The sequence below is a fragment of the Mastigoproctus giganteus genome, chromosome 4 (assembly GCF_048544385.1).
Source record: "Mastigoproctus giganteus isolate SK-2022 chromosome 4, ASM4854438v1, whole genome shotgun sequence".
Taxonomy (NCBI): domain Eukaryota; kingdom Metazoa; phylum Arthropoda; class Arachnida; order Uropygi; family Thelyphonidae; genus Mastigoproctus; species Mastigoproctus giganteus.
In genome coordinates this window covers 185,326,037-185,348,163 of record NC_143578.1, presented here as the reverse complement: position 1 = coordinate 185,348,163, position 22,127 = coordinate 185,326,037, and the positions used below count along the sequence as shown (strand labels likewise).

The window sequence follows — 22,127 nt, the reverse complement described above, 5'->3', positions numbered from 1 at the left end:
AAATTATTCCGGATAACTGATGTTCTACTGTATTTAATACAGCAAAAAGCTATATGGGCTATGAAATAAATTAGTAAATACAGATTTAATGGCCAGCAGAATTAAGTGCCACAAGTAATGTTATTGTTTTAATATTCAAGGGGAGAGCAAACTTCTTTATTATGCCATCCCAAGAAGCACTCCTTTTAAACAAATAACATCACTGAAATTCTGTTCTGTTGTCTGTTCAAGATTTGATGGTCTCCCATCAGATTGCAGTTGGTCTTGATTAGTGCAATCTGAGTTGCTATGCAGTTTAAAGAAGTTAATTTCTATTCTTTATGCCATGTGGCAATAGAGCTGCTTTATTGTTCACAAGTTGTCAAATATGCACTAATTGATGAGAACCAATAAGTTTGAAACAGGCTAGTTTAATGGAGTCTTGTATTTTAAACAAATAATAAAACAGACTTTCAGTGATATTACCTTATTTAAAAGTTCTTCAAGTAACTTCTGAATAAGGAAGTCACATTAAGAACTCTAGTTAAAAGAAAACAGAAAACTGTGAAACTGAAGACAGAGGCTATAATACACAAAGGGAATATTAACAAGAAACTTCTTTCAGATATAAAGCTGATATTAATTAAAAGTAATAACTTTCTATAACCCTAGCAAAAATGAATAGGCATTAACAGTACCGCTCATAATATTTATGTTTCTGTATGTTATGAACACACACACACACACACACAACAAGAATATACGTATATATAAATTCTTGTGTGTGTGTGTGTGTGTGTGTGTGTGTGTGTGTGTGTGTGTGTGTGTGTGTGTGTGTGTGTTAGTTTGAGGAATAAATAATTTTATTTATTTATGTATGGCAAATGTGTGTATATATATCGGAAGCTATTTTACACCATGTTATCACACTAACGATAGCATTTTGTTCAATGCCCTTGATGTATTGGCAACTTGCAATGTTCATTGTTCTCCACAGTCTTGAATGGACAGATAGTGCACATTATATTGGGGGGCAGGGGATCTAAAACTTTGTAAATATTGTCAGAAGGAAATAACACCACTTCTGGTGGATATTTTCTGTATTTTACTGAAAAAATCATTTTACGTAAAAATAAGTTACAAAATTTCCAATATATGTTAACATTTGCCAGACAGCAGAAATGAAAACCCTAAAAACAACTCACAGATAGGCCAGCCTACAAACTATAACTGCAGGAAAAATCTACAAAACAGTACCGACTTTCCCCCACTCTTCCATAAATGAAACCAATTTCTGTAGAGTAATGAGTTCACCTTCATTTACTTCCAAATGTAAAGAGCCACAAAAAACGCAAAAGGCCTCTATCTTCCTTTAGCCCAAATGCAGTGCTTCATATTGAACACTATCTTGGCAATGATAATGATGCCAGGTGATTGCATTGTTTTAAGGAAAATGCACCTACCAGCTGGTGGAAAAACAATAGCTCTGTATCCGTTCTGCCAACCCCATGCCATCACTACCTGCATGCAGCTGACTAATATTCCGCTTCTACTAATTCTCAATGGGGAAATGTTATTGGTCTCCTCCTCCTCCATTCCCCAAATGGTGATAACTCTATGCTTACCTGTGCTAAGCCCTAGTTATCAGCTTTACAAGGCATAGTGCAGAGCTGTAGTAGATACTTCTCAAAATCAAGAATTCAAGCCGATCAACTAATAAGAAATATGCAGCATAGCATTTTTGTTTCCAACATTGATCTGATCCTGAGCTGGATATCATCAATCTTTTCTTTCTTGGTGATTCCCTTTTGACTCTCTCTCTCTCTCTCTCTCTCTCTCTCTCTCTCTCTCTCTCTCTCTCTCTCTCTCTCTCTCTCTCTCTCTCTCTCTCTCTCTCTCTCTCTCTCTCTCTCTCTCTCTCTCTTTTAAGGTAACTCGGAAATTTTTTTTGGCTGGTGCAGCATAAGCCTCAGGCTTCCTTACACCATATAGCTAATAATAGTAACGCCTACATCGATTACCGCAAGGCCTTCAACTCCATGCTTCATAGCTGGCTAATAGAGGCGCTGAACATCTACAAAGTCAATCCGATAGTGACAAACTTCCTAGGAGAAACCATGGCAAAATGGAGTACCACCATTAAGGTCAAAAACATCACAACCAGGCCAATCCCCATCAGGAGAGGAACCTTTCAGGGAGATGCCCTGAGCCCATTATGGTTCTGGCTAGCACTCAACCCACTATCCACCATGCTCAACAGTAGCAAGTATGAATATAACCTCAAAGAAGGAAGGAAGAACCTGTACATCCTCACCCACCTGATGTACGTGGATGACATTAAGTTCTACGTGGGAACCGAGAAGCACCTCCAGCAACTACTCTAGATCACCAAAGAATTGAGCAATGATATTAGGATGGAATTTGGTCTAGACAAATGCAAGACCCATGGATTGCACCAGGGAAAATTAGTCAACCGAAACTACCAGCTGCAGACTGGTAAAGAGATCGAAGCCATAGCAGAGGGAGAGGCCTACAAATACTTGGGGATGATGCAGGCTCAGCAGTTATAGCACAAGGAAATTAAAGTCTGCCTGCCTGACCGAAAAATACCATCAGAGACTCAGAAGCCTGCTGAAAGCAAAGCTGAATAGAGGGAACACAGTTAAAGCCATAAAACACCTATGTAATCCCAGTGCTAACATACTCCTTCGGGGTCACAGATTGGATTAACACCGAGCTGGAGGATATCATGAGAAAGACAATGATGACCAAGAGCTGCCAACACCACCCGAAATCTGCCATGGAGAGACTGACAATTGCCCGGGAAGGAGGAGGAAGGGGCCTGATAGACCTCATTGAGCAACAAAAGACAGTGATAGTTAACATGAAGGATTACTTCCAAAAACACACAGCAGCACTCCACCAGGCCATAAGGAAGATAGACAAGCGGCATACCCCCATTCAACCTAAGCGAGGAGCCCCCCAACCAGGAGGTACAAACGAAGCTAGAAAGATGGGCAGAGAAGACACTCCATGGCAGACACTACAATGATCTTCATCAAGATCACATAGATAAAATTGCTTCCAATGCATGGCTCACGATTGGGACACTCTTCCCCAAGACTGAAGGATTCATGCTCGCCATCCAAGACCAGGTAATCAACACCAGGAACTACAGAAAATACATCGCTAAGGAGCCCGGAGTGTTCGATGACACATGTCGACTATGCCACCTGGCCTCAGAAACGATACAACCCATCACTGCAGGACAAGGTGTTCACCCAGACTGAGTACACTCATAGACACGATCAGGTAGCTAGGATAATATATCAGAAGTTAGCAAGGAAATAGAAGTTGATTGAAGAAAGTGTACTGTACTACAAGTACGAACCCCAGGCAGTACTAGAGACCCCAACCCACAAGCTGTACTGGGACCGTGCCACAATAACGGATAGGACAATCCGCACAACAGACCGGACATAACCCTTGTGGACAAGAAGGAAAAGTCTACCTATCTGATTGACATAGCGGTACCAAATACTGGCAACCTGCAGAAAACCCATGGGGAAAAAATCAGGAAGTACACGAACCTAAGACAGGAAATCAAAGAGATGTGGCATATGCAACAAGTAACGACCATCCCGATCATCATGTCAACCACAGGTATGGTGCCAAAGACCCTACATAACAGCCTAGCAGCAATAGGTCTCCCAGTGAACACCTACAAGGAACTCCAGAAAGTTGCAATCCTGAACACCTGTAGGATAGTCAGAGAGTTCCTGCACCAACAATAAAACACCAGACATAACAACCACCCTGTGTACTTGGTAGCAATACCCATCATGAAGTGGAAACTCCCATCAGGGAGAAATAATATAAGAGTAATAATAATAATAATAAACACATGACCAAACAATCACACAGGTGATAAAAGAAGAACTGTACCTAATACCTACTGTAGAACAATTTCTTGTTTGTAGTGAAACCTATTCAAGGCCGCCGTAGCCTAGTGGTCAGGCGCGCGGGTGCATAAGTACACGTGCCTTGAGTGACCGGGTTCAAGCCTGTGACTACTGAATACGTTGCTGTTTCTTGTATTTTGTCTATCTTATGAACTCCTCTGACTGTTTGGTCATCCTGGAGTATAAACAGAAAATTTATTTATTTATTTATTCAGCGTTTAGAATTGAAGTAGATGCCTGTGACCTAGAAACGTTAGCACACCCAGCAAACTGGCTGGTAGGTGTGAAAATTCGCCCATTCTACAATCCGGTAACCACTGTCAAAATCTTTGGACCACCACCTGCACCAAGCAACCTGTTCATGCTGATGACTTGACTAAAGGCCCTCTAGATACCCAAGTACTACTGATTTTCCCCACCTGGGCATGCCTACTATAAATATATTCCAGGACTACAGCAACCATCAGAAGATACCCATATTTGTCTCATCCTACAGGAAAAACCACTGCAGGATACTAAGAATCAGGCCACCATCAACATATACAGTAGTGAAAATGGCCTAAACCTGCAAGTTTCTTTCAGAATGCCTGGTTGATCTGCAGTAAACTGCACACAACTGAAAATTTACTAATTTTAAACATCCTAGAGAAAGACAAAGAACCTGTCTCCTTTGCAGTCAGCAGGTTTTCAGTGCTGTATTTGTTATCCTAAAATTTCATTTATGACTTGTTCAAGAGGTGATGATGAGCTGTTCAATAGGCTTATTAACCAGTTCTACCCATTAGCCTACCATATCATTTACAGGGACCTCAATCTTCCACCCACTTGAAATACCTCAGTGGAAAACTGAAAGCCATCTTCAAGACTTTAGACATGACTCTCATCAACCAATGGCCAAGAGGACTCCAATTACTTGACATGGTGATTTCTTCTCTTACAAGCATTGTTCAGGAATGTAGCAAAGAATAGTTAGTATGATCATGACTCTCTTGTCATGATCAGACTAACTATTCTACTCTATTGTCATGATCAGACTAACTATTCTACTCTATTGTCATGATCAGACTAACTATTCTACTCTATTGTCATGATTGGACTAACTGTTTGTTTTGGTAACTTCATTAAGTGCAGTCAAAGCCAAAGAGGACCTAAATATCTGAATCCTGCACACTTGAAGCAGCATCAGCCATTCCATGAGATCATCTTCAGTGTTGTGATCAAAGTTCAACAATACATTTCCTAAGTGAATCCAAAAATTTCTAACTATGCTGCCTCCAAGAAAGTCATCTGTCATCATAGCACATTCCAAAGCTTGGTAGACTCTATCATCGATTAATAGTTTCTATACCAAAGAGCACCTTCATACTAAATGTAAATAACCTGAATATAGATTTGCCTTCTCACTCCAGGGCCATTTTTCAATATGCTGCAGCCATTAACGAACATCTAGAAGCAACACTCAAGAAAGGTAGTAACCTATCTATAATTAACACACACCAGTAACATCCCCAAGGACTGATCTTGACCAGTGAATGAACTACATAGCTGGATTCTCCAGCTAGCCAGAGGCTCCTAATGAGTTTTGACATCCATGAGAGTGTGCACCCGATGATGGGCCACCCTGCAGTTAACTGTGGCAATTAACCATTGCAGTCACTGACCAATTACCTATTCCTGACTGCTACCATAAGATGATTAGATGTCCCAATTTATGCTGAAATGTCTTAACCCTTATCTTGCTGATAACCTATCCACAATATTTAATAAAATTTCTCCCCCAGGACTGCTCTTCCTGCTCTGTGCATTTGTAAAGGTGACTACAGTGGTCTCAGACAGCTTTTAAATTCTGTACAGTAGGAGCAAATTCTAAATGGGTAAGCATTCATTGAAGTAATCCAGAGCCGCCGCAAGTGGGTAGGAGAGGTAAGCATCGCTTACGGGTGGCAGTTCAAGAGGGCACAGAAATTTTTTTCAGTATTGTTTTCTGATTGCCTAACACTTATCATTATCCAACATTTAGGGCAGAAAATTTTATTTTGCTTACTGGCCGCACATAGGAATGCAGCACTACTGAAGTAATCATAGATTAATACCAACTAAGAAACTTGTACCAACTAAGAAACTTAATACCAACTAAGAAACATGTACAGGGCTTCAACCTAAATGGATGTCAGACAAACTAATGAGACTCTTGGCAGAGAAGAAACATACATGGGGATGCATATAAATTATCAGGTGATACAGAAGCCTGCAGATTATGAGAAGTCTTTGGTAAAAGATGCAAAGATTTCTTTCCTTATGCAAAATGCTAGAAGGAAAGGGATGAATTATATTGGTCCACTTGATATCAATGGTTTAATTGTTGATGAGCTTGCTCATGTCGCAGACAAAGTGAACAGGTATTTTGCATCTTAACATGAGGAATTCTTTACGAAAGGGGATGCCAGAAATTTATAAGATTCTAACAGAGAACTTAAATATGATTTTGCGATAGCCAAGAGGAAAGTGAAAGAGAAATTTTTGAAACTAAACAAAAAAAAAAGATGCCTGGGGTGGATGGAATCTATCCAATTATATTAAGAGAGGCAGCAAAGTAGGTAAAAAAAACCCTAAGCCATATTTATAAGACCATCTTTGGATTCAGGTCCCTGTGGACTGGAGATGTGCAAATGTATCTCTAATGCACAAAGAGGAATCAAAGGATCACACATTAGTAATTACAGACCTGGTAGCATAACTTCTGATTCAGGAAAAATAATGGAGCCACTGGTTAAAGAAGTAATGCCCAAGAAGACAGGAGTGCAGTTATATTGCAGTCACAACATGGATTTCTTAAGGGATGATCTTGTCTGACCAATTTGATTGAATACTATGATGCAGTAACAAAGGAACTGGATACAAAAAATAATTTTGATATTGTATATTTGGATTTAATTAATGATTTTTATACTGTAGCACATAAAAGAATGCTGTACAAACTGGAGTACTGTGGCATTAAGAGCAAGTCACTGCTATGGATAAAGAGATAATTGAGTGGGAGGAGAAAGAATGGTTATCCCTTAGGGGACTCTGCTAATAATGTAATTAGCAGAGTCCCTTAAGGTTCAGCACTGGGCCCATTTCTCAGGCTATCTCCCTAATTTGTCTACATCATGTTACTGTAACAAAATGTATACAAATTAGGGAGATGGCCTGAGAAATGGCAATTGAAATTTAAAATCGACAAATGCAAGTACTGCACATGTGTAGCAGTAACCCAACAATGTTCTACGACTATTATTCTTAGGGTAAGCAACATGGGTAAATGTTAGTGTGTGAGAGGAGCTTCGCATAGGCTGGGGCAACAGCTTCATGCTGTGGAAATTCCGATGTAGCTGTTAACCCCTTCATGGATTATCCCGAGATATCTTGTTTTTAGTTTTAAAAGTTATTTGGAACTACATGAAATATCTCGGGATACAATACAACCTGAAGCAAACAATAATACCTCCAAATTTAGGATTTAAATGTATTTTCTTGGGCATTTATCTTGCTAATTTTGCATTAGCCAGATAAATCCCGAGATTTCTCAGGATTTTCTTATGTCTGGCAGCAGATGGCTGGCTTTCATTTTACTTATATTTACTTATTTTACAGCAATGTCAGAACAGTAGCACGCGTTCCTATGTGTCGCCAGTAAGCAAAATAAAATTTGCCATCCTAAATGCTGAATACTGTTAAGCGTTAACCAATTAGAAATATTGAAAAATATTTTGGCGCTCTCTTGAACTGCCGCCCGTAAGCAACGCTTACCTCGCCTATCCACTTGCAGCGGCCGTGTGTCAGAATGTAGTTAGTTCACAATTATTGCTTGTGGTGGGAGGTTACTGCTTGTGCATTCCACTTGATTTTTTAAATTTATTTTTATAATAATTAGTGAAGAGTGTTTTTCTGTTCCTTTCTTTTAGCTCAAGCACTAATTTATTAAAAAAATTTGTATAATTTGCAAACTTTTTTGGAATACACTAGATAATAACCCGAATGGGTTAATTACTCCCATGTATTTTCTACTAAAATATATATAAAAAACACAAAAAATTATACGAGTATTTGCATGATGCATACTTTTAATCAGTAAAATAAAAAAAAGTCAATCTGTTATGGCACATTTTCCGGAAAAAAATGTTCCGAGAAGGGAACATTTGAGTGAACTTATTAAACTGCAAAAAGAATAAAAATCTGTGTTGTCTACATTCAGAGTGTTGAACGAATGAAAATGTCCAAAGGATATGTGGTATATATATGTTGAATGGAATAACAAGAAAGGGAAAATAACAAGGTAGAAAAATGGGAAAGTAGTCTAGTGCAGTCAAAGGCAGAAATGCTAAAACTAAGCAGAGCATGGACAATAAAGAGAGAAAAAAAAAGGAAAGAAAATGTGGGAGATAGAGAGTGATAGAAGGAAGGTAGAAGATAATATAATAAAATATGCATAAGAAATAAATAATTAAAAAATTGAGAAAATAAGGATGTTTCCACACAACTTAAAAAACTGGCCTCTTATCAGGTGTCAATGGCCAGAATTGCAAACAAAATAGTAACTTGTGTCTTCATTTCTGATGTAAAGCCAAAGGGTAAAAAGCATAAACATAAATAAAAATAATAAATAAAAATGAGAATACATTTTTTTTTTGTTGCCAAAATAAAAATTACAAGGGGGATGGGATTTAGAAAATGGCTTGAGAACTTTAAGGTGAATGCTATGAAGATGAGATTGAAACTGGAATTGATAACAGAAATTTCTACAGACATATAACATATTATTCTAATACAAGTTAAGGTAAAGAGATCTAAAAGCATACTAAAAAGCAAGAAGCCTAAAAAGAGAGCAACAGACTTGAGATAACATACAAAGTTACACGCAACAGCTTGCAGAAAAAATGAAATATATATATTAAACTAAACAATAGTGGCACCTGGAAATTAATTTTCAATCTGAATCTAATTTCTAAGAGTAAAAAAACAAATTAAATGAACATAAGAATGGAAAAAATAGCTTATATTGTGGAGATATGTGAGGAAAAGTTAAACAAAAACTAAGAAAATGGTTTTAAATAAAAATGTTGCTAAAAAGTCATGTAGATCTATCACATTTGAAAAAAAGATGGCAGTAATTCGTAGAATGGAAGCTGATCAGACACATCCTAATGCGTGAAATATGAAATTGCCTCCATTGACTGTGAGTACCACAATGAAAAATGCAGATAAAATAAAACAGTCAATGCAACAACAGTAAGTGCGATGTAAATTATAGCAGAAGTAAACTTTTAGAAAAAATGGAGAAACTGTCATTGTGGGTGGATGACTTAAATAAAAAAACATTCCATTGACCCAAGCTGTTATTACTGAGAAGGCAATGTCAATTTTTGAAGATCTTAAGAAAAAAGAGGGTGGTGATGAAATATTTTTAGGTAACAAGGGATGGTTCATGCGATTTAAATCTCGTAGTAAGTGCCATTGTCTGAAATTAAGTGGCGAGGCAGCTGCAGCATTTCCTGCAAAGTTTCAAGCTATTGTACAGGAGGATAATTATCCTCGACATCTCATTTTTAAGGTTGACGAGACTGGGCTTTATTGGAAGAAATTGCCATCATGAATCTTTATTGCCCATGAAGAGCGAGCCAGGTTTCAAGTCTGCAAAAGACAGGCCAATGTTTCTGCTGGGCACGTATATCTCTGGCACTTTAAAATCAAAACCAATGTTGGTGTACTAATCACAGACACCACACGCTTTCAAGAGCCTAAACAAAGCCATGTTGCCAGTCTACTGGAAATGGAGCAGGAGGGCTTGGGTGACACAAGAAATCTACTTGGATTGGTATACAAACTATTTTTGCCCTACTGTGCTCCATTTTCCTCAAGATAATTAGTTGTCAGCCAAGGCTCTTCCTCTCTTGGACAATGCCCATGACCATTCTGCAAACCTTGCTTGAAGTCTGGACATCAATGTTGTTTACATGCCACCAAACCACTTCAGTTTTTCAACCAATTGACTAGGGGGTAATAGCAACCTTTAAAGCCTATTGCCTCTGCCAAACCTCCATGGAAATGGTGAGAGTTTTGGACACGTCAAACAAAACTATCAAGGATTATTAGCACTCATTCGACATTTTGAAGGGCATCAATAACATCAATGCAGGTTGGGAGGAAGTGTCAGTAAACTATTTGAATGGAGTGTGGTGCAAACTTTTCCCACAATTTATTCATGATTTCACAGGATTAGAGCCAATGGAGAACATTGTTGAAGACGTTAGCAGGCTGGCACAAGAGGCAGGATTAGATGAGGTTACAGCTGAAGATGTAACAGAGCTGTTGGATAGCCATGGACAGCTGCTTTACAATGAAGACTTGGCTAAAGAACTAAGCCAACAGGAGGAGGAGAAAGTAAAAGATGAAGAACATCCTCTAAAATCTATGAATAGAAGTGATCTGTAGTGCATCCTTTCAGTCATGGAGATCCTCACTGATGAGCTCTGTGAAATCAACTGCGACTGGGAGCAAAGTGAGTGTGAAAGTGAAAAGGAGCGTAATTGTGTCCATTGGCCCTTATTCTTAGATTCTCAAAGAAAGAAAGAGGAAATCTCGATAGTCAACATTACATGCTTTCTTCAAAAAAAGGGAAGATCCTCAAACAGGGACTTCATCAGAGAAGTAAAATCTCTGCATTACGCCGCTGTCAAAAAAGATCAATGGAGGGGCCTTACAGTGGTGCTTACAAAAACTTTCGGTCTGGGCTTTGAGCATATTAAAGTAAATGTAAAAAATTAAAGTTTTTTTTATTTAATTATATTTAGTTTGGTTATTTTATATTGGATTATCAGTATTATGCTGTGGATGTATATAGGGGAATGTGAGGCATCTTCTATTTAAAATATTAAATTTGGTAATAAAGTTGATATTGGTAGTAGTGTTGAGTGGGATGCTAAATTGCTCTGGACAGTGTGTATTATGTGTGTGTGAAGTGTTACAAATGGATAACAAGAGATTAACCAGAGTATTAGACGTCAGGGTCAGGTTCAGTCTATGCCACACCCATGTAGCATATGTTTTTTTTTCTTTCTACCCCCCCCCCCCCTTAATCCTTGTAATTTTTATTTTGTTTAAAACATTTTATTTTCATTTTTATCTATGCTTTTTACCATGTGGTGCTTTTTTACCTTGGCTTGTGGTAATAGAAACATGTTGCTATTTTGATTGCAATTCTGGCTTTTGCCACCTGATTAGAGGCCAGTTTTGTAACTTGTGTGGCAACATCCTTATTTTCTAAATTTTGTAATTATTTATTTCTTATTATACATATTTTATTAGTTATCTTCTATCTCCCTTCTATCACTGTTTATCCTTATTTTATTTATTTATTTTTTTCCCCCTTGCTATATATATATATATAAATATATATATATATAAAAATTTAAAACATTGTGGCTGCAAGTTAAAGTCATGTGTATAAACTGTGTGGTGACCAGATTGGTGCTATATTATTAGGTTTTTTTTGGGGGGGTGGGAAGGGATGAGTGTGCTGTGATCCTACCAATGTGCAAGTTTGAGTGAAACTGGGCAAATGGGGGGATTAATGTGTAACTAGTCCCTTCTTTGTTTGCACCATGAATATGTTTGTATATATATATATATATATATATATGAGTAATATGGAAAGAAAGTTAATAAATTGTAACAAACTGTAACTAATACTTATGGGCCAATGAACTTGCTAGAGCAATTATGCATTACAACCATAATGTGTATAAAATATTTTGTATAATATTGAAGATAATAATATAGAAGATAATTCAAGCAGACAATACCAAGCTGGATTTAAAGAAACGCAAGGGATATAAATATAAATCTTATCGTTGTCTACCCACAATCTAGATGATTTCAAATGGCGCCAACCACCCAAACTGAAGGCAAAAACCGACAAGAAGTTCTCTATTTCTGTAATGGTCAATATCTGCTAAGATATATAAAAATTCAGAGATTAAGTAATTTGAATCTAAACCAATTAAAGGTAGTTAAAAATTTTTAGAATAAAAAGAAAGATAGTATAAATGTAAGCATATATTGAACATCGTTGACCCGACAGAGAACGTAATTTAATAATTAAAATAAGAATAAATGTAAAGTATAAGTCATATCTACCGTATCCAGGACATAATGTAACAACTAGTCGTCATGAAATAATAATCCCTCTAGTGAGTATATATGTGGTGATCCCTATGTGATGGATATGGTAAAAATAATTAATTAAAATTAAGTTAATGCAAAGAGAAACATGCAGATAATAAGAAGAATAAAAACTAATAGAGTAGGAGTTCAGGTTCTATTATTCCTACTCTATTAGTTTTTAATCTTCTTACTATTTGCATGTTTCTCTTTGCATTAACTTAATTTTAATTAATTATTTTTACCATATCCACATGGGGTCACCACATATATACTCACTAGAGGGATTATTATTTCATGACGACTAGTTGTTACATTATGTCCTGGATACGGTAGATATGACTTATACTTTACATTTATTCTTATTTTAATTATTAAATTACATTCTTTGTTGGATTAAATTACGTTCTCTGTTGAAGTCATCTAGATTGTGGGTAGATAACGATAAGTTTTATGTATATACTGTTTTTTTTTGTTTTTTTTTTTTTAGATATTTATATCTCTTGCATTTCTTTAAATCCAGCTTAGAATTGTCTGTTTAAATTATCTTCTATATTATTATCTTCAATATTATACAAAATATTTTTGCATACATATATATATATATATATAAATCTTGTGTTCTCATAAGTATTTTAAGGTGTGTAGGTGTTTACCTGTTGTTGATAGGCACCTCCTCAAACATGGCTGCAGTAAGGGATACAACCGACCTGGAGATGCCCCACTGCCTATGCTGACAAAATGCCGATTCCTCCTTAGGCAGCAATGGTGTGGGATGCTAACGCTGGTTGCAGCTGAACTGATCAGTGTGGGAGTGTCAGATCCTTCAGACTTCACAAGCCTGACCGTACTGCCCCCCCCCTGCATCCCTATGTGGGGGCTTGCCCTAACTTTGTGACTTAAATCCTCCCTAACACCCCAGGACATTTCCCACTCCCTCCCTACTAAACCTTTCACCTGATGTGCTCTGCCACCCTAAATACTTTATACAGGCAGTTCCCACTTTATGAGTTTTCGCTTTACAAGTTTCCGGGTTTAAGAATTTTTTTTTTTCCCCCCAAGTACAGTAAACCCCCGCTATTCACGGGGGTTACGCTCCTGAGAAATGTCGTGAATACCGAAAATGCGAATACTGAGTTATGGCTCCCATAGTAATAAAGGTGTTCCATTCCAAAGTATGAAATATATAAGAAAAACTAGTCTAAAATTTTGTCTATGTATGTATTATATGTACCTTCATAATATGACTATGTACACAGACGGTACATAGTGAAAAATCGAAATGAAAATAAGAAACAATTTAATATTAAATGTAATATTTATTAGAAATTTCAAACAAACCTTTCAAACCAGCGCCGCCTTTTCTAGCTAAAAAACTTATCCCGCCAGTGCTATCACTAGTTTCGCTAAAGTGTTGATAAAGGAGTTTTGCCTTTTCACGAATGATGAGTGAACTTAACGGAATTTTATTATGAGTTCCATCTTCTATCCACAGATTTAAAGCCTTTTCCATTTTTTCTAATTTAACATCACAAGTTAGAGCGAATTTTTGAAGCAATTAGCGCGTTTTCACGGATACTACGGCGGATTTTTTCTTCCGATTTCTTGATTGATCGTACCATTGACTCATTGATTTTATAATGTTTTGCCACTGAGGAGACACTTTCACCATTAGAAATTTTGTCTAATAACTCAATTTTATTCGCTAATGTCATCACCTTCTTTGATCTTTTCACATTTCCCTTTTTATTCGTAGCCATATTTTTGTAGGGGTTAGAAAAGAACTTGTCCACAATAAAGTCACTTTTTTCCGTTAACACACTCAAAAAAGTCTGTTTTCACTAACACACTGCAAAAAGGTAGATTTTTCACATTTGTAAGCATATCAATTTATAAATTTATTCAACTTATAAGCATATAAATTAAAAGCAAACGGCGAAACCTTCCATGACAAGCGCATAACATATACTGAACAAGGATTAGCGAGAAACATCCAGGCTCGCGATTTTGTCACCCCTCTCCCCCACCCACTGACCTCTGTTTTGACCGGGAAAGATGATTTTAGCCACGCCCATGTTTTTTTTTTATGGTAGAAAATGTTCACAGCTTTAAAATTCACATTTTTTTAGGTTTCGTTTTATATTAAATCAGCGACCGCGAATACAGATACTGCGAATAGCGAGGGTTTACTGTATTAACAAAATTGAAAATATGAACATTAATTGCAAAAGATGAATGTTAAACATTCATAAATACCGCATTTCAAACCATGTGCGTAGCTGTACAATACAGTGTACCTGCTTTATGATATTAATCCGTCCCAGAGACACCATCGTATCTTGAAAATATTGTAATGTGAACCCAATAATACTGTACATTGTTTTTTTGGTAATTCATTCCATGACCTTGGAAGTTAATTTTTTGCTTTATAACTCTCTAAAAGGTCGTTTTCATAGTGTAAATTGTATTAATCACCAATTCAAATCATTAAAATGCACTACACTTTCATTGTTATCATACGTTCTGTTATAAGAACCAATTTTGAATGGTTTGTGATATTTTTCTAAAGCACGTTTCTGAAGGTTACGACCAAAAAACAATTTGCACTTTCTGGTTTATTGGGCTTTTCTGTTAGTGTAAGCAATTATAAACGGGTAATAAACTGCATGTTATTGCATTTGCAAAAATACCAATAGCTGGAATTCTGTGGTTTTTTACGTTAATTGTAGTAATTTTACATTAATAGTGTAATTAAAAATTTTACGTTGATAGCGTAAATTGTATTAGTTACCAATTCAAATCATTAAAATGCACTACACTTTCATCGTTATATGTTCTGTTATAAGAACCAATTTTCAACGGGCTTGTGATATTTTTCTAAAGCACATTTCTGAAGGTTATGACCAAAAAACAATTTTCACTTTTCGGTTTATTGGGCTTTTCTGTTAGAGCAAGCAATTATAAATGGGCAGTAAACTGCATGTTATTGCATTTGCGAAAATACTGATAGCTGGAATTCCGTGGTTTTTTTTAAGTTATTATGATGAAATGTGTTTCCCCTTTACTGAAATCTTCAATCATATAAAAATCAGAAATAAATTTTCAGAATATTCTCTTCATTCCCTTTTTTTTTTTTAAGCTTCATAAACTTGTTACTCCGTGCAATTTGTGAGTTCCATTAAAAAATGCTTATGCATGCTATCGTGAAATTTATGAAGAAAAGAGAAGATTATCTTGGAAACAAACTATTGTTATTTGGTTTTTTTTTTAGGAGCATTAGCAACTAAGGCCATATTGCTCCGGGATATGCGGTGGTCATTCCCTGACCTTTCCGCATCCTCCGTATTTGGTGGTGACGGGCTCGAATCCCGGTCTAATCAAGAAGCATGTGCTACGCACTGCTGCTCCTTCCCACCTGGCTACGGAGGCGCTTGGAAACAAACACCTCTTGAAGAATTTCTGAAGACAACTCCTTGTACAATAAACCAACGAGTGCCGAGCCAATAATGAGCAATCAACGAGTGTGTATTTAGTCGATGTGATGAAGAATAAACATTCTTTAACATTTGTAAGTCATAAATAATTTCTTTATTATTATAATTTGCTTGATTTTACAGGCTACTTTCATTTCTTTGGATAAATCAATCATTGTTTAAACATAAACTAATTAGCTAACTAATTTCATTGTTGAGAACGTAATCCCTATTTGTCTATGTGAAATAAATTTCCGCCTTAAGTTTTCTCTTTATGAGCGCGCGCTAGGAACGAATTAACTCATAAAGTTGGGAACTACCTGTATTCTTATCAGCTCCCCATGGAGGGTGGATTTCCTCTGAAGTGGGGTGGCCCTCTGTCCCCAATCCTTCACCTATCCTCCAAACTCAAACTGCCATTCCCACACCTTTTCAAATAAAAATCTAATTTTTTTCTTTTTTTAATTGAACTCTCCCTGGTAAGCTCAGTCAACCCCAGGGTTCATTCCACCATAGTTCCTCCCTACTGTACCCGGACCAGCTCCTTGTGGTCTTTATGGTAACTAGGAGTCCGTGGTATTCCACAAGCCCTTGGGCTACGTGGATGGATGAACAATAAACCAACAAACCTGGCACTAACCCACACACCTGGCCTTTACAGAGTTTGTATTACGACGCTTAGTGCCACTATACACTGTACAATGCAATGGTTAAACTGCATCTTGAGTACTGCATATGGGTTTAGAGGCCTCGTTTAAAGAAGAATGTAGATCTGCTGAAACAGAGAAAGGCAACAAGACTAGTGAGGGGGAACAAAAGGGTGCTTTTACCAAGAAGGGTTTCAGTTCTGCAAACTGTAGCATCTGGAGACTAGGCACCTGCAAAGTGATCTGATTGAGATGTTTAAGGCTTTGAATGAATTGAGCAAACTCGATGTCAGTGGCATTCTTCCTCTTGCTCAGAGTAAATACACGAGGGGGCATAAATTCAAATTGAGGAAGGATGATTGGAAGACAGACGTGCATAAGTTTACCTTCAGCCGGGGGAGAGAGAGAGTAGTTTGTAAAAATTTAAGGAAGAGCTAGACAACCTATTGTAGGGGATGGACAGGTGATGAGGTGATGTGGGAAGGTTTTTTTTATTTTTTATGCTGATGCTGTGTAAGTTTGTTTTCTTGCATCATTTGCCACTACTAATACTAAATTACAAGATGTTTTTATCATATTTAGAAAATTATCTAGTCACTGAAAGCATGTCATTTGTTGCCAGAACAGGTCAAGAAAGTAGTGTGTGAATAGGTTTGAGAACAATCCAAAAGAACTCTTTCTCAATTAATTCATAGAAGATAGCATAATAAAACAATGGAGAATGAAATATAATTTATTTCTTGTATGATTTAAAATATTTTTGAATTTTTTATATTTTTTGCATAACTTGAGAATAATTAACAAGGATAAAGCTTACCTTTCCACGATAGGAGATTCCTTTTTCTTGTCTTTTGATTTCTTCTTCCCTTTGTCTGTCCTCAAGCTGCAACATAAATAGCACTTAAGTTATATAATTTGTGGCAAGTTCGAATTTTCATAGCCAAGTAGTTATATAACTGGATTCATTAAAGCAGCACAAATTAAGAAAATACTGCTTGTATGAATTCATTTTAACTTCTATGACCACCAATATTTAAGCAGATATGAATACTGTAAAGCAGCGTTTCCCAAACTTTTTTAGTAACTGAACACTTTTCATCTCACAATATATTTACAGAACATAAGTTTAGTGGGAGCCAAAGAACTATTTGCTAATATTTTATTATATACAACACACTGTGCATCAAGAGCACTTTATTTCCAACACATGTAAAGCCAAAATTCAAATAACTGTCATCATACTTTCATTTTGGCCTTTTATTAGATGGTTCTTGTTTTTTCACTTTGGATTTTTGGGGAAAAAGGCTGCAATTGTTCATCCTTACTTTGAAGTGTAACAATATTGTGTTTGTTTTCATCGACCACAGTTGCAATACTAGAAGAACTTTTGCTTCTTGTTTTAAAGTTCCTTTTTTCAACCAGAAATTCATGGTCATTTATTTTAATAATAATATTTTGAAATACTGATAATTATCAAAAAAAATTTATACAAGGAAGTGAGTTTAATTATGATATCGATTCGTTTTTCCCTTTCCTTCAACCCATGTACTCCAGGATAAATTGCATACGAATTACATATTAGACTACTACATTGCTACTTTTTTGTAGATGCCATTACCCTTACCCATATTTTTCTATGCAAAGCCCCTGCCAAAATAAAGTGTTCCGCAGTCTATCTGATTATTAGAGTATGCCAGTATATTAATAACTGAAATAAAAAATAAATAATAATGTTAAAATTATAATGATACAAAAGTCGTGTACGCTACAAATATGCAAAACTTATTTATTTTTATTTTTTAATTATTAATTACGATTTTTTGCAGAACACAGTTTAAGAAACACTGCTATAAAGAATGTAGGTAAAAACTATAAAACTATAGATTTTTCTTTCTGCAGAAAGATACTTTGAACTTTCAAAAGTGTTTAGTATTATCAGGCAGTGTGCAAAAAAGCAAGCTTATACAGCATCAGTAAAAGAAAAAAAAGTTCCTCCTTAAATTTATTCAAACTACCCACTTCCACAGCACCAGATGGAGATGGCTGCCATTTGCAGAACTTAACCCTTTCTTGGTAAGAATGCCCTTTTGTTCTCCTCACTAATCTTGTTGCTTTTCTTTGCACACATTCCAACAGGTCATCATCCTCCCTGAAATGAGGCTTCCAGAATCTCTGTTCAGCACTCAAGTTGGGGCCTATCTGATGCCTACAATAGGATAATTATCTCCTTATTCTTGCTGGCAAATTCCTTATATTAGTGAAAAAATGACAGGGGTCCTGGAAGTCCATCTGCACTGCTTATAAAACTTCAAGTATGACTGCACGATTATTTCTGGTTCCCTCATTCTCCACTACCCTTAGAGTTGTTATGTTATTCTTTGATTACTGTTACTCATTTGCAGTACCTTGAATTTTTCAAGCTTAAACTTCGTGGTGTAACTGTGTTATAACTAAATTCCTGTCTAGATGGTCCTGCATTACTTCTTTAGCAGTGACTCCATTATTTTCCATGAAACAGAAGACCAGCTTACAGATCTGTAATTGCTCACTTCACACATTGATCTTCCTTTGTGAATTTGGAATACATTTGCACATTTCCAATCCACAATTGGATCCCCATGAATTCAAGGATGCTATCATAATTATGGCTAAAGGTTTGCTGACCATTTTTGTCTCTCTCAATATAATCATAGAGATTCCATCTAAATGACCTACCCCACCTTAAAGGTACCTGATTCAGATTCCATTTGAACCAGGTGCATTAAAAAATCTCATACATTTTCCTCTTAGTTATCAAAATCATTTAGCACCCTATAATCTGATATACTTCTGGTATTCCCATCCTTAAAATATTCCTCACCTGTGAATGTAGATACAAAGTATCTATTCAGTTTCTCGGCAATCTAAACAAAAATCACCAAAAATTATATAATTCATATCTAGTGGACCAATGTGATTTATCCCTTTCCTTCTAGTGTAAGTAAAGTCTTTTCTACTTTTCTTTGCCCAGAGACTTCTCCTAATCTTCCTTAGCTTGTTTAACTACTTTACAACTTGATTGCAGCATAGATTACACCTACTGTAGGTTTCTGTGTTTCCTGATAATTTATTAGTAATCTATATGCATTTTTTCTCTCTTGCCAATCTCATCAGATCATCTGACATCCATTTATGTCTAAACCTTAAACATTATCTCTTAGTTGGTATGTAAAATCATACAGTTACTTCTCTGAATGTTCCTATTTAGAATTTGCTGTCACCAGTTGGTGCCACTGAATACATTTTAGAAACCCTCCAAGACCTCTGTAATGACCTTTTCTAAAACAAAAGCCCTTCCCTTTTCCTTTGACAGCAGTTACTTCTTTAAGTTAATTCAATTCCACATCAATACCTATGATCACTGCCCTCCTAATAGTTCTTTTATCTGCAGACTCTTAATGCAGTAAGGTCTCGATTATCCAAGGTAATGTGGACCAAGGGAACCTCGGACTTAGATAATCAAAAACTCAGATAACACAGGTTTGATAAATTATTATTAAATAAACTGGATTTTAATACATTAACGTAGGTCTAACCTGAAAATAGAGAACACTCTATTTAGACCTACTTAATGAACATAAAGACTTAAATTATACAATAAAACACTTTTAATTTTATTTAAAACTGTTTTATTACCAAAAAAAAAAAAAAAAGAAAAAAAAAAGTACATGTATAAAAATTACAAGTCGTAGACACTTGTAATTTTGCAAATTACAGTGTCTGGAGACTAGGCACCTGTGAGGTGATCTAATTGAGGTGTATAAATCCTTGAATGGTTTGAGCATGATCAATGCTGATGGGATTCTTCCTCTTGCTCAGAATAATCGCCTGAGAGGGCATAAATTCAAATTGAGGAAAGACAGTTGTAGGATAGATGTGTGGAAGTTTGCCTTTAGCCAGCAGGTGGTTGATTGCTGGAACATATTTCCATCTGTTGTTGTAGAAGTTGATAGCTTAAACAGATTCAAGGCAGAACTAGACAAACATTTGGAGCAGGTGGATGAGTGAAATGAGAAGGGTGTGTGTGTGTTTTCTTTTTGGCTGATGCTATATAAGCTTGCTTTCTTGCATCATGTGCCCTTGCTAATGTTAATGCTAGACAAGAAAAATGTTCACTTACAGTCGTTAGCACTACACCTTAATATCATATATAAAATTCCTTAATGGGTTTCTGTTTCATAGCAGCTCCTCGCTTTTAATCTGCTATATTTTGTGGGGCCTAAGTAACAAAACATTGGCAGGTGTGGTATTCTCCTGCTGTACAATATAACGTAAAACTGACTCAATAGCATTTAGACCTTCCATGTGTGTCATTTTTTTTTTTTTTTTTTCCCTGTGCACTCTTCATCATCTTCACTTTCAACGTTTTGTTCGTCAACAAGCTTTACGATCATGCCATCAGTAATTTCCAGCTGTTCAGAATTCATCCATTCTTTAATATCCTCCGTAGTAAGAGTGTCCGAAACAGGAAGGTTATCGGCTAGTTCTTAAAGGGGTTTCCTCACCTCTTTCATCTTCAGTTGCCATCTCGTTCTTGTTGGCTTCATTTTGGGAGCATAAAATATTTTTCCAGGGTTTAATAAGAGTAGATGTTTTAACATCATTCCATGCTTCTACCAACCAGCAAATAATGCCCTTGATATTTATGTTTTTTAAGATTCTCAACAACTCTGGTCCCTGTTTCAAGATTTTGAAGCATATGTTTTAAGAGATGTTGCCCATATTACATTTCAAAGTCTCTAAAACACCTTGATCTAGAGGTTGAAGAAGGGATGTCACATTAGGTAGCAAAAACATAGCTCTGATGTCACCAAAAACTAGTTCACTTTTGTCTGGATGGGATGAAGCATTGTCTAAAATTAAAAGTGCTTTAAGGGTAAGTTTCTTTTTTGTTCAAATATTTTTTTTGTGCTGGGGACAAATTCTTCAAGAAACTGTTTTAAACAGACTTGAATCCATCCATGCATTTTTTTGATTTGCATAGTTAACAGGCAAATATTTTACATTTTTTAATGGTCGGGGGTTCTTTGAATTTCCAATGAGAGTTAGTTTAAGCTTATGCCCCCCTGATGAATTTGAACATGCCAGTACAGTCATTCTCTCCTTGCTTCGTTTATAACCAGGAGCTGATTTTTATTTTCTAGCTGCAAGTGTTTTGGATGGGAGCATTTTATAATTCTAGCCTGTTTCATCACAGTTGTAAATTTGATCCAAATTCAAATTTTCTTCTTGAATAATTTTTGCTAATTTAGCAGTAAATGTTGCTATTTCTTTGGTACAGCTGATAATTTTCCCCCAGTGATGTTCAGATTTTTAACTCCAAACCTTTTTTTCCAATGATCCAACCAACCAATACTTGCGGTAAATTTTTCTTCCCCTTCATTAAAATTCTTATGAAATTCTAAGGCCTTAGCCTGTAAAATCAGTCCAAGGGAACCTCGGACTTAGATAATCAAAAACTCAGATAACACAAGTTTGATAAATTATTATTAAATAAACTGGATTTTAATACATTAATGTAGGTCTAATCTGAAAATAGAGTACACTCTATTTTCAGGTTAGACCTACTTAATGAACATAAAGATTTTTAAATTATACAATAAAACACTTTTAATTTTATTTAAAACTGTTTTATTAAAAAAAAAGTACATGTATAAAAATTACAAGTCGTAGACTTGTAATTTTGCAAATTACAGTGTCTGGAGACTAGGCACCTACGAGGTGATCTGATTGAGGTGTATAAAGCCTTGAATGGTTTGAGCATGCTCAATGCTGATGGGATTCTTCCTCTTGCTCAGAATAATCACCTGAGAGGGCATAAATTC

General features: G+C 36.1%; 1 protein-coding gene across 2 annotated transcripts in view; it reads right to left on the bottom strand.

The window, feature by feature from the left end:
* Window positions 1-22,127, bottom strand: part of LOC150087253 (oxysterol-binding protein-related protein 11-like) — a 359,580-nt gene that overhangs the window by 1,783 nt on the left and 335,670 nt on the right. For both annotated transcript variants that reach the window (XM_090371101.1, XM_090371102.1), the window contains one exon: window positions 17,081-17,146. In XM_090371101.1, coding sequence (XP_090227227.1) covers window positions 17,081-17,146 — 66 coding nt within the window. The remainder of the gene's footprint in view (window positions 1-17,080; window positions 17,147-22,127) is intronic.